The sequence below is a fragment of the Artibeus jamaicensis genome, unplaced genomic scaffold, assembly GCF_021234435.1.
Source record: "Artibeus jamaicensis isolate MK-2021 breed Jamaican fruit bat unplaced genomic scaffold, CSHL_Jam_final contig_3174, whole genome shotgun sequence".
Taxonomy (NCBI): Eukaryota; Metazoa; Chordata; class Mammalia; order Chiroptera; family Phyllostomidae; genus Artibeus; species Artibeus jamaicensis.
In genome coordinates, this window is record NW_026521738.1 from 5182498 (window position 1) to 5195548 (window position 13051).

The window sequence follows — 13051 nt, forward strand, 5'->3', positions numbered from 1 at the left end:
TATCATCTCAAAGGTGTTTTTGGTTTGGATGTTTCTAAAACCCGGAGCTCATCTTCTGACTGGAGGCAGACCTATGATTTCCTTTTACACTCCTGCTACCAAATTTCACTGCCTGTTGTCCCACCTTGTTATTAAGAACATGCTACCGCAGCACTGCTGAGAGGTAACAGGGAATAATTTACCCAAAGGATAATGAAAAGGGAAGATTGTGAGGTTTCTAAATACATAAGCCAAGCTTTTCCTTTTCCAGACACATCACACGGCGTTATTAGTCTATTCTTTTGATTCTGAGTGGTTGAGTTTTCCTGCGTATTATTTCACTGGCTCTTTATAACCACCTCCTTGATAACTATCATGGGTGTTATCTCCATCCCCTCCAAGAGGCTTTACCCAGGGTCACAGAGGTGACAAAGCCAAGGCTGGATCAGATCTTCTGGTTCAAAAACTCCAAATTCCAAAATGAGAAACACCAAACAAAGGAGGTGATTAGAAAGTGGGACAAGGTCTCCATAAGTCTGTAGCATCACTGAATCTCACGGTTACCCCTCCCCCAGCTTGTATGTCACTGAGGAGTGGAAATGTGATAGGTTATGCCTCCCCAAATACCTCCATTTTAAAAGAGAATCAAGTTTTAAGCCAAAGGAATAATGGCTATGATGGGACCTAGACACCAGTGACAAAGGCATCTTGGCCTTAAATCGTACCAATAAGGGTGAAAGCTGGTGGGAATGAAAAAACAGCTGACAGCCTCATTCATGAGGTGTTGTGTCTACTTTCAGAGATTCTATGCTTCACAAGCATGAAGACAAGAGAAGGACTTGAAGAGAAGCCTAACTGGTCTGAGTCAGAATAACTGCGAGGTGGGAGCAGTATACCCTCAGACCCAGAGAACCTGAGCCCCTGTACCCCTCCCACTGAGGGTGAGCAGTGTATTAAGCCAAGAGGACATATCCATTCTGAGCCCATCTCATCCTGACTTGCTCCATGTACCCAGAACCCCTTAGTTCCTTGTACAAATGGCTTCCGGAGTCTCTGTGGCTTCTTCCCCAGGTTCATCTTCATAACGATGAGATTCACCACCTATGGACACAGCCTTAGGCGTGAAGGTGGCCAGGGTGGCCATGGGGCAGTATGGGGGAAGAGGGTTTGGACACAACTTGGCCATGCATACTGAGTTGTCCATGTGCATGCACGTAAGGCTCCTCACAGTGAGATCAGGACCAGGAATGAGAAGAGAAGGATTGACAAAAGAACTGGGAGACTGTTTTGTATTCTTGCTCCAACGCCACAAATGCTAGGAGTGAACTGAAGCCTAAGAACAGTTCTAGAGACGGGTTACATCAGAGTCTGATGAGTAGCTGAGATTGTCCAGAAAGACCCTCACCTTACAACACATGTGCCGCAGTCTAGATGCCTACTCAGGCTCCCCTCTGGGGCCTCCTTAGTCCAGGCTGTCTATGCCCTGACATTTTTCTTGGTTTAATCCCTAGTTCTTTTTGCCCGCTGCATATCATCAACATATATAGGTTTCACCGGTGCCTACTCTTTGCACAAATTAGATGTTCAGTGAATGTCTAAAACTAGTCACCCCAGTTTCAGGAAATCTGAGCTCCTTGAACACAATATTCCCATAGTTGTCCATTTACTCTGACCTCCGAGGCAAACCAAAAGTTCTTGGTTGACAGCGTGTATCTAAGCACACTGGTCAATGTCCCAAAGGTCCTGTTTAAACGTTGAAAGGTCCACTGGGTTATTTTAGCCTGATGCAGTCCACCTCTTCGGTGGCGGGGACCCCCACGGTTTTGAGATCAAGGTCCGCACTGGACTTGCTCCCATTATAAGAAGACTTCCAGTGCAGCAGCATGATCCTCTTGAAGTACTTGATGGTGTTGTTCTTGACGGTCACGAAGCACAGGGTGTTGATCATGCTGTTGCTCATGGCAATGCACTCCACGATGTAGAAGGCCGTGAGGTAGTGCCTCTCCTTCACAAACACGGTGGGGAAGAAGTCGCGCACGATGGTGAAGCCGTAGAAGGGCGCCCAGCACAGCACGTAGGCCATGAGGATGCACATGAGCACCAGGACTGTCTTCCGGCGGCAGCGCAGCCGCTTCCGGATCTGCTCTGTCTGGAAACCAGGGACGGCCTTGAACCAGAGTTCCTGCGAGATCCGGGCGTAGCACAGGGTCATGGTGACCACGGGGCCCACGAACTCGATGCCGAAGATGAAGAGGAAGTAGGACTTGTAGTAGATCTGTTGGTCTACCGGCCAGATCTGGCCGCAGAAGATCTTCTCCTGGTTCTTGACGATGAGGAGAACCGTTTCAGTTGTGAAGTAGGCCGAAGGGATGGCGATGAGGATGGACACCACCCACACCAAGGCAATCAAGCCAGTGGCAGTTTGGTACTTCATCCGGGGTCTCAGGGGGTGGACGATGACCAGATATCTAGGACAGGAACACAAACGGGTCAACCACTGTGACAAGGAAGTGCTGGATGATGATATTTTTGCAACTGAATGGTGTGTGTAGAGGAAAAACACGATGGTATATGGCCCTTTGAGAAAGGCAGACTTGAATTCAAACCCCAGTTCCACCCTCTACTAGCTGTTGCAATCTCAGTTTTCTTATCTGCAAAAGTTTTTGTTTTTAAGGACTGAATATACTAATGTATACACAATTCCTGGCATGTACTCAATAAATGGCATATGATCAATAAATGGTAACTATCATTATTAAATGCAGCAATAGTGCCTCCCCTCAGTTTCTAGCCTAGCATTATTCCCAGCTTCTTCCTGTTTTCAGAACCATTCATTCTAATTACCCCGCAGTTTAGAGCTAAAAGGGACTGATAATTCCATAGACTTGTTGGGAGAACTTGCCCTTTTTAGTGGGAGCAGTGGGCAAAGTTTTGTATTCATGCCACATTTAAAAAAATATTGCTCTGCATGCAAAGAGGGAGGAAAAGTATGCAATCACTTATTTTCCTTTCCAGGTGGAAAAATACAGGCTGGTGAGAGATGAGTGACTTTCTCAATGTCATATATCATAGGACCCTTGATAGAAAATATTTAACCCTATTTCACATGGTTGATGTGAACATCAATTGAGAATATGTATAATTTTTTTTAACCACAAAGCACCAGGTAGTAAAAGATACTGCTTTTGTTAAAAAGAAAAAAGAAAAGAAAAAAAAAAGCAGTGCTGTTACCACAGAGGTCCAGGAGCACAGAGACAGCGCTTTCTGGGGACGTGAGTCGTGTATGCGGAATGAAAGCCCCCTTCCCAGGGAGAGTGCACATACTTATGCAGGGAGCTTTGATTTCCTGGAAGACTTTCTGGTCTGGCAGGGGGTAGAGGTCGGAGAAAGAAAAAGATAAGAAGAGAAGTGGGAGGGAACGACTAGTCAATGCTGGAAATAAATACATTCTCCTGTGCCCAAAGCTTATTCCAGGTAAAGCCAAGAGCAGATGTGACAGAGGTATGAGGAGAGCCAAACCAGTGCTGCTTTCTTTGAAACCAATCCCTTTGAGGTGGCCATCTTTCTTGGGATTTTTGGTAGGAAGAGAAGGTTCATTCTTAATTTTTCCCCTTCTGATTATATTCTTGCCATTTCTGTATCTTTCTCTAACCCCCCACCCAAGCAGCCAGCTCCACAGTGTGTCATTTGGAAAGTTAACTGGAGTGAGGGTCCTGCTGTCTTACAGCTCTCAGAGGACAGATGAAGCTGGCTAGGCCGGGTCCACCAGCCACAACCCTTGGCGCTCTTGCCAATCTCTGAGTGCGGGAGGGTGGAATGGCAGAGTCTGGAGGGTGCTGGCCGCGCTTCTGTCGGTGCACATGTATGTATGGGCCCTTCATAAACGCCATGATGTTCCTGTTGCAGTGAGGGTGCCAAACTTGCTCTGACTCATGGCGAAAACTAAGAATTTAGTGTTTGGCTCTCACTGGCTTTCTCCCTCTCTATCTACCCCACCATGTTCTGTTGATTACTTTGTCAAAGAGTGTCACCATGTTCATACTTGTTTAGTAGATGAATTTTCACTATCTAGTGCTATTCCTTTTTTGCCCAATTGTAACTTCCTTTATGAAAATCTTTGTAATATTTCAAAGTCGAAGTGTTTTTTTTTTCAATGAGCAAACAAAGAAAATGCTGATCTAGGAGTCGGAAGACCAAGAATCTAATCCCAGTTTTGCCTCCTTGTTATGTGAATTGGAGCCATTTTTCTTGGCCCCGTGGTCTCAATTTCCTCACCCGTAACATGGGAATATCACTGCCTCGCCAACCTTACAGAGATACTGTGAGGCTCCAATCAGACACTGCATGTAAACAACAATAAGATATTAATACACAAAAAATTGTTAGCATCCTAAAATGTATTTTTTTCAGAGCTATTCTGTGTACATAGCAATTTTTGGGCAAATACTGCATTTTAAAGTTTTCTACTTTCTATTTTATTGGATCTATTTTATTGATTCTATTTATTTTCACATCAAAACAAACCTTCAGTGTAATCTGTGACTACCCATCAGATAGTTATTTCATCTTGGCTTTCTCTGACATCACCTTAAGTCCATCCCTAGGCTTAGCACCAGGAACTGAACAAGAGGCCTTCCAAATACATTTGCCAATAAGCAAACTGCAGAAATTGTTTTAAGGATTGCCATCAGCCTTGGCTATGCTAGGATCAAAACTCGGAACTGTGGTATTAATACTTTTTTCATGTTTGTAAAGCAACTCACAATTTGCAGAACATTTTCAAATCCACTTTCTGATTAGGTTGGGTAAGAAAGCAAAGACACCCACCCATTTTACTGAGGAGCAGACTGAGGTCTGGAGAGGCTACGTAGCCTGCTGCAAGCCACATAGCTAGAAATTGACAGAACTATGATGCAGACCCATCCACACCTTGCTCCAAATATAGTGGGCTCTCAAATATTCCAGTTGTCCCCGCCCTTTCCAACAAGAGCAAGCAAAAACCCTTCCTCCAACCTCCTCCTGGCATCCTAACAGTCTTTCTCTTTTTTCTCCATCACAGTTGGTCTCTACCTATTGATGTTTCAAGAAGGAGTCGGGCAACTGGCACTACTATTCTCTGCTTATGAGTATGCCCTTGGCTTGCCCCGTGTGTCCACCACTGCAATGGCTCAGGTCCAGATCCACTTAGGAAAACATTTCCCAGAGAACAAAGAATGAAGGTTGGTAGAAAAGAAATGTCCAGGCAGTAATTGTGTGATGAGAGTGGGCTGGGCGATTAAACAAAGAGCATCACGCTCCTGCTCTGTCTCTAGGACCCAGCCCCACGTAAAACCATGGAAGCAGAGGTTGCAGCAGCTTCTAGGCTGGTCATGGAATGGGCAGGGATTGCATAACTTGTGCCTGGGACAATCAGCTGCAGCCAGTTAGCTCACGGGGAGCATTTGTTCTACTTAGGACTGAGTGTGATTACTCATGCCTCACTCAGAAGACTGCTGCCAATGGACAGGCAAATCCTCTGGATTTGGAGTAAAAGAAGGGAGGCTCCCCCAAAGCCCCATGTGCTCTGGAATATTAAGGATACACCTCAAGGACAGTGCAGGTGTCTCAGAATCAAAGAAGAAACCCAGGCGTGGAGGACCAGGGTTCTCGGATGATCTTTTTCAATTTCCTGCTGCCACCAGGTCTGACTCCCCGCACCTAGTGTTGAGATCTTCTGGATTATGACCCTATCCTTTCTGATCTCTACTTTCCACATGTTCCTTGCCTCTTCCCACGTACCTCTGCAAGGAACCTCATACCTCAAGCATTCCTACTTCTAGGCTATTGCAAACACTGTTCCTCTTGGAAAATCTTCCCTCTACTTTGCTGATCATCACATGCTGAAAGCCAGTTAAAAGCCCCCCTCCTCCACGAAGCTTCCTTTGACTAGTCAGGTGCATGATGATCTCACCCTTTTCTAAATTTCATTTAAAATTTATTCTTTACTTTATCTGTTAACTGTGTCATACATGTTAGCTCACTCCCCACCTCTCCCCCCGACTCTAGGTGCTAAGCTCCTGAGAGCAGGGATCACGTCTTCTTTAATAAGTTTTTGCTGTCTGTGAATTCTGGGCACCTAGGATTTTCATGAAACTTCACTCTCAGCAGTGCCTGGCACTATGCAAATAGAAATGTAGCCAGCCTTGGTGACAATTTCAAAACGATTATAACCTTTTTTGGAAAACAAGGCACAAATGTGTTTACCCTGTGTGAGACTGGGAGACAGCCTGGAGCTCAATAATGAAAGGCTGCAAGAGTGGGCGAAAGGGTTTGAGGCATGTGTTATAAACAATGGAGGTATTGAAGGTCTTTAGAGCCAGAGAGAGGAGACAGACAAGACAGAAGATTAATTCGGCTACAGGCTTGCTTTCCCTCAGGCCACAGGGCCCTTCTCTCTGTTCCTAGAACCCATCAGGTTTGTTCCTGTCTCGGGCCTTTGCACTTAAAATACCCTTTAACTGGAATGCATTTCCCCCGCCCCCCATCTTCACAAGGCTGGCTTTTTTTTTCCTTTTCCATCATTCAGAAGTGGGTTCAAATGTCTTTTTTTCAGAGACACTTGTCCTGCCTGACTCCACACCTAGTAGCTCCTACCTTCAGTCTCAGTGTTTTTGCATTTGTTCTTGTTTGTTTTTGTTCAGAGTATTCTCACACTGTGACATTACCTTTCTTGTTTGTTTGCCTGACAGCGCTCTCCGTCCAGTGGATGTAAGCTCCACGAGAGCAAGGAGTTTCTCTTATTCACCATCATATCCCCAGTGCTGGGAATAGTATCTCTCACGTGTAGCCGCTCCATGAAAATGCATTGTTTGAATGAATGAATGAATGAATGAATGAATGAAGTTTAGGGTGGATGACGAGGGAATTACAGTTGGCAGAGAGCAAAGCCAAGAAACACAGAAGGCCAAGAAGAGACTATGATAGCCCAGCCCTGAGTGAACAAGGGGGAGGGAGTGGTGAGTATTGGCAGGACCTGGAAATGGAGTGAATGCCAGAGAAAGGGAGAGCACGGCCAGGACGGAGGAGACTTGCTAGTTTCCATGCCTGGGAGAACCATGAAACCAGTAACAGAAACAGAGGAGTCCAGACAGGTGGAAGAGTAATAGTTCTGTTCTGCCATATCTTGATAGTTTTGTTTCTCGGAAACCTTATATTATTATTATTTTTAATCACATCATTAAAGAAATCAATAAAAAACAAAGAGGTCAGCCAATCAGAAATATTCATTTGTTTACCTGTTTTGTTTTTGTTGTTGTTGTTATTATTCCTTTAAGGGTTAATTCAAGAATTATAATATCTACTGTTTATTCAGTGTTCACTCTTTTTTTGAAGGACTTTTAAAAATAATTAATTTATTTATTTTTAGAGAAAAGAAGGAAGAGAGGGAAACATCAATGTGTGGTTGCCTCTCACGTGCCCCCTACTGGGGCCCTGGCCCACAACCCAGGCATGTGTCCTAGACTGGGAGTCAAACCAGCAACCCTTTGTTAGCAGGCCAGCACTCAGTCTACTGAGCCACACCCACCAGGGCAGTGTTTACTCTGTTTTAAACATTGTTCAATTGATCATTATTGTTGTTGTTTTTATTTATTTAATCTATTATTTAATTTAATGTTCGAAGCAACTTAATACATTAGGCTTTCTTTTTTTTAAAATTTTAAAAAATTTATTTATTTCTAGAGAGAGGAGAAGGGAGGAAGACAGAGAGGAAGAGAAACATCAATGTGTAGTTGCCTCTCATGCGCTCCCAACTGGGGACCTGGCCTGCAGCCCAGGAATATGCCCTGATTGGGAATCAGACCAGCAACCCTCTGGTTCCTAGGCCGGCACTCAATCTACACTGAGCCACACCAGCCAGGGCACATTAGGTTTTCTTATTATTCCATTTTTATATATGAGAAAACTGAGGGAGAGTAAGGGCAAATAACTAAGATAGAGCCCTATAGCTAATAGGTGGTACAGCAGAAATTTAAACCCAAGCAGAATAACTGCTGACATTATTTTCCTACAGAAATTTTCTTTTAAAAAGTATTTTTATAACCATAGGTATACTGTTATATCAAGATAAAAATTAGTTGCTCAAAACGAAACAAATCAAACCTGAAAATCACTGATGAAACCCTCAACAACACACAAGACCAGACGATAATCAATAAGATCCTAGAGCCCAAAATTGAAATTAGATGGTAAGAACACACAAAAATAAAACAATTTGAAGCAAAGCTCACAGATATCAGTAAAGGAACTTAATGCACTGGAGCAGCTGGTTAGCTGGCCAAGGCCATGGGCTGGCTCTGTGCAGGCAACAGTGCTCTCCTCCGATGCCAGGGTGCGAGTGTGCATTCATAACCCCACTCTGAACAACAGCAGTCTCCGTGATGCATCGCAGGTTCCCCACTGATCTTTCTTATTGCATTGAAGTTACACCATATAGTCTTGCACTGCAGGAGAAATGCCTGCAGTGTTTCAGACAAGCAGAGTTTGGTATGAAAGCAGGATAAGGGCTTGCAGGAATTCAGTACATTGGCACAGATCTCACCCCTTACATTCAAAATAACCCAATACTTGTTGACTTATCCTTATTTTCCTCCCCCTGAAGCCACTCCCTACCACAGTGTTACACCTTTGAATGAGAGGGAGCTCACAGGATAGAATGGAACTCACCCAGAGACCAGGGGCCCACCCTACAGCAGGCACCTACCTACTCCACTGTGAGTGGCTGAGAACACCCCTTGTGGAAAAATGTCTTGCTAGAATAAAACTTCAGGTAATGACTCTGTATGCTTTGTCCTAAGAAAGATGGTGGCAGCTTCTGCTGTCAGAAAAGGTCAACAGTGAGGTCCTGGAGCTCTCTTTTGACAACTATGAAGGGGACTTAGAGGGCAGATACCCAGCTTGACGGTCCCCCTCCTGCTCCTTCTGTAAGGCCACTCCTCATGGTCCACGCCTAGATGGACAAAAAGCACCTCAGGAGAGGTGCTTTCCAGGTCACCGTGTTCCTGACTGTCCTGCCTGTGGCTCCCGAAAACAGCCTCTATTTGCTGTGCCGCCCCCAGGATATTGTCTTGGGGCATCCTGAGTGTGAGGGGCAGGCTGAACTCTGCCAGAGCCTTGAGGCCTTGGAACAGGGAGAACATCTGTGCCTCAGGCTTTCTGGGTTGAGGGAGAGAGACTAGCTGTTCAGATCCAAGTACAAGGAGGCCTGATTTTACCCTCAAGGTGACTGTCTCTACCTTGCATACAACAAGGTGCTTTGCACTGCGAACCCAACTCTGAACAGAGGGGCTGGCACAGATTGTCCCCAGGGAGCTGAAAATCACCCTGGCCATTAGCACAGGTGATTATTATACCAAATGAAAGGATGAAACATAACATCAGAAATACTTGCAAAGGCTGCTCTTATTGATTTTATTTACCATCCCTAGAAACAGGTGTTCTATACTGCTGCTTGCAAATATTTGTAAAAGGGCAAACTGACTAATGCAATGACTAAAAAGAGTAAGCATATGTTCCCTTTTTGTTTTGTTCGTTTCAAAACAAATCCCTTAATCTTATTTTAAAAATCAGCTGGTGGGGGAGGAGTGGTAAGGGATCATGTTTTAGTAGAGGAAATCTCGATAAGATAGAAATCTCCATTAAGACATCCTAGTTGACTCAAGAGGTACCTGCCTAACTTAAGGTCGTCTCTCCATACCTCTTACCAGTCTATCTCCAGACCTTGAACAGATACAACATCTAGGAGCAGGTCCTTAGCAGAGGATCCAAAGCCTTCCCATTGCCTAACTCAAGGGGATGCTGCTACCTCCTGCCTGCCAACAACTGGAAATCTAGAACTCTTCTCACTGTTCAGTAAATGGGCTAACTTTTGTTACTACACTTGATCTTAGCCAGAAGTCCAAGTGATGGAGCCAACTTTTGAGCCCTTACACATCCACATTCATGTCAAATACAGGTATCTCTTATCAATCACAAATGAAGTGAACAATTCCAATGTCCCTTCCTTTATTGTCCCCACTGCCCCCTCACTCACCTGTCGATGGCGATAGCCAGCAGAGCATTGGTGGAAACATAGAGAGAGACAGTACGCAGGTAGTTGACAGAGGCACACAGGACATGGCCATGCTCCCAGGAGAGCTGGCGGACCACGTAGTAGTCCATCTCAAAGGGGCAGCAGACAATGGCCACCAGGAAATCAGAGATGGCCAGGTTGGCGATGAGTAGGTTGGTGAGGTTGCGCAGCTTCTTGTAGCGGGCCAGGGCAATGATGAAGATGAAGTTGCCAATTCCACAGACCAGCATGATGCCCACCAGGGCCATACCAATGACGATCTTGGCAGCAAAGAAAGTTTGAGAATTGGTCACGTCTTCATCTTCATCCAAGGGCATATCATAGTCGCCATAGCTGAAGTTGAATGGGAAGGAAGCAGCTTGGGTTCTGTGGGGGTCAAGCACCGAAAGGAAGTTGGTGGCATTCTCACCCATGGTGACTCCCATGGTGATCTCCATTTGGCCGGGCGATGCCTTGAGCAACGCTGATGGGTTTTCCCCTAGGACGAGGTCTAGGAAGCAGATTTCTCCTCTCTTTGCTGACACTCAGCTGTGCCTTAATGAGTCAGAGCGTCCCTGCCAGCATCCTTGGGGTACAGTACCTGAGCTCCATCCTAAACCTTTAAAAGACATACAAATAGTTGGCTACGTATGTGAGTGAACCCGGACAAATTAAACACCATCCTGTAACCTAAGCAGACTCATTAGCCACCTGCTCAGAGTGAACATTGGGTAATGGAGTGGAAATAAAGAAACCGGTGAGAGAAAAGAAATGATTAACAACCACATACCCACTCACTCAGGGAAAGTTGAATTGCTATAGAGACAATCGGGCACTGCCTCAGTTTATTTCCCTTCCACTGAAGACTCTGAAACATTGGCCCTTTTTCTGAGAGACCAAAGTGAGGAGTGTGGGGAGGATGAAGAAAAGGAAAGTGTCCTGCTCCAAACCCCATTCCCTCTCCTCACAGACTAAACCTTGTCCTTGTGGAATGGTCCCATTCTATTGCTTAAAGGAAGTGATTCTGAACACTGTCGAAGAGGGAGTGATCGGAGACCACTCCATCTGCTCTCCATGAGCTAGTCTCCCTCCTTCTGGCAAAACACCCCTCTAAAATCACAGAGCCTGCCCAGCACCACCTTCCCCTCTCCTCACTGGGCTTTCTGTCCCCTCAGCCAAGTCTGCAGTGACCCTAGAAGGAAGGCACAGCATTTACCAAGGTTTGGCCCCAGGCAGGGGCTTCAGGGTGAAAGTCACAGCCTAACCACCGAATGGCTTAGAAAGGGGACCCTGGAGCAGAACCCTTTCCTTGGCTTGTTGTAAGTCCTGAGGTAAATCGCTTAAACACTCAGAGTTTCAACATCCCCCAGGCAAGAGATCAATAATGTCTGTAAGCACGGAGTTCCCAGGAGAGGTAGGGTGACACACCCTAGAACTGCAAGGAATTCAAGCCTCCTCAGTCAGTGCAAGAAAGGGAGGAAAATCCTGACCCAGACGACTCTGCCACACCACAAGACAGGGCCGGGTGGGGGGTGAGGAGTGAAAAGGGGAGAGGGTAGTCTTCCGTACCGCTGGGGACAAAGAATGAGAGGAAGTCCCCCTGTCCCCTGCTCTCTTCCCCTAGCCCCAGTCCCTCACAGGGTCTGAAAGCATCAGTCCGGGTTGCTGGGATGTAAAAGGGGGTCTGGGGTCTGGAGAGCACTGGCAATGTCCGGAAAGCCACGGACAGAGAAGTATGGAAAATCCAACCGAGGTTCCTGGAAAAGAGAGTCAAGACTCCTGGGACACCCAGGAAAGCCTGCTGCCCTATTCCTCAAAGGCAAGACATCTGGGGTTTGTCTTTGGGGCGCCAAGGTTAAAGTCCTGCTGGTCACCAGTGAAGTTCAGCCCATTCTTGTCTCTCTCCCCAGCTCCTCTCCTCCACTTTTCCTGGATTTTTCCCCCTTACTCTGAACCTTCCGTTGGATCCCTCAAGCCTCACCCTTTGCCCCTGTCAGGTGTCAGGAGCAGAACCAAGAGCTGAAAGGTCAGAGGGGACCAGGCTGGCGGCCCAGACAGGTGCGGCTGCAATCCCGGTGGGGCTGTGCATACTCCTTGCAGACCCCTCTGCTACTCGGAAGTCCCAAAGTCAGGTTTTTAAAACAAAAAGTAATAAAAACTTCTTGTGGGGCAGGGGTGTTAGGAGATTTTAGGATGTGGGGAGAAACTGTCCTGCGATCTTTTCTCCTTAACTCTCATCTCTCACAGAACCCCAGTCCCACCCGGTGTCCTCTGGGGACCCTGCCTGTGAGCGCGGACTCCCTGGCCAGACCTTTCCCTTCCCCGCCTGGAAGCCTGTCTTTGCAGCCCCTGCTGAGAAGCCCCCTCTTGCTCCCAACCTTGCCCTCCGAGCTGTGGAGGCTACACGCAAGGGCAGAAGGAGTGGGCAGACCGGCTCCCCTGAAGTCTCTCGGGAAGCTCCCTCCCCACGCCAAAGCCCCTGCACCACGCGCCCCGATGCGGCGCGGAGTCCTTGGAGCATCTCCCCGGAGGGCGTCATACCTGCGGCATCCCGGCGCCCAGCGGACCAGTCCGGATTTCTTTATTCCGAGCTCGGGGACAAAAGCCGCTTCTGTTACAAACCCTCAGGAAGAGGACAGGTCCCTTTTTCCTTCCTTCTCTTCTCGGGACTGTTTCCCGGCTCTGGCGGGAGCTGCGCCCCTCGCAGCAGCCGCAGATCCGAGGAAGGGCGGACCCGCTAGGCCACCCCAGTCCCGCGCCCGCCTCGCACTCGCCGTCTCCCCGGCGGTGGCCGAGGGACACCCAGGGCACGCGCTGCTGGCCCCGGAAGGCGTGCTGGGGTCCGGGCTCGACGCCGGGGCACCTGGGAGTCTTCGCACGGGACCGGGGACCCGGGTGCGGTCCGCGGGCAGCTCCCGGTTGGGACGCGCCGGAGGGAGCCGGGCCGGGAGGGCTGCGCGCGTTCCCGGGACTCAGTCTCCCGAA

General features: G+C 47.4%; 1 protein-coding gene across 1 annotated transcript; it reads right to left on the reverse strand.

The window, feature by feature from the left end:
* Positions 1-1562: 1562 nt before the first annotated feature.
* On the reverse strand, positions 1563-12678 carry PROKR1 (prokineticin receptor 1). The gene is made up of 3 exons (XM_037126242.2): positions 12608-12678; positions 10049-10685; positions 1563-2447 (listed from the first exon to the last, which is right to left on the reverse strand). Exons 2-3 carry the CDS (start codon positions 10522-10524, stop codon positions 1751-1753), a joined length of 1173 nt encoding a protein of 390 aa, XP_036982137.2. The 5' UTR covers positions 10525-10685; positions 12608-12678; the 3' UTR covers positions 1563-1750.
* Between the last annotated feature and the right edge of the window lie 373 nt (positions 12679-13051).

Coding starts and splice junctions, on each gene's coding strand:
- PROKR1 (XM_037126242.2), bottom strand. CDS start 10,524: ATGGAGATCACCATGGGAGTCACCATGGGTGAGAATGCCACCAACTTC. Junction 2,448..10,048: donor CTGGCTATCGCCATCGACAG/GTGAGTGAGGGG, acceptor TTCCTGTCCTAG/ATATCTGGTCATCGTCCACC.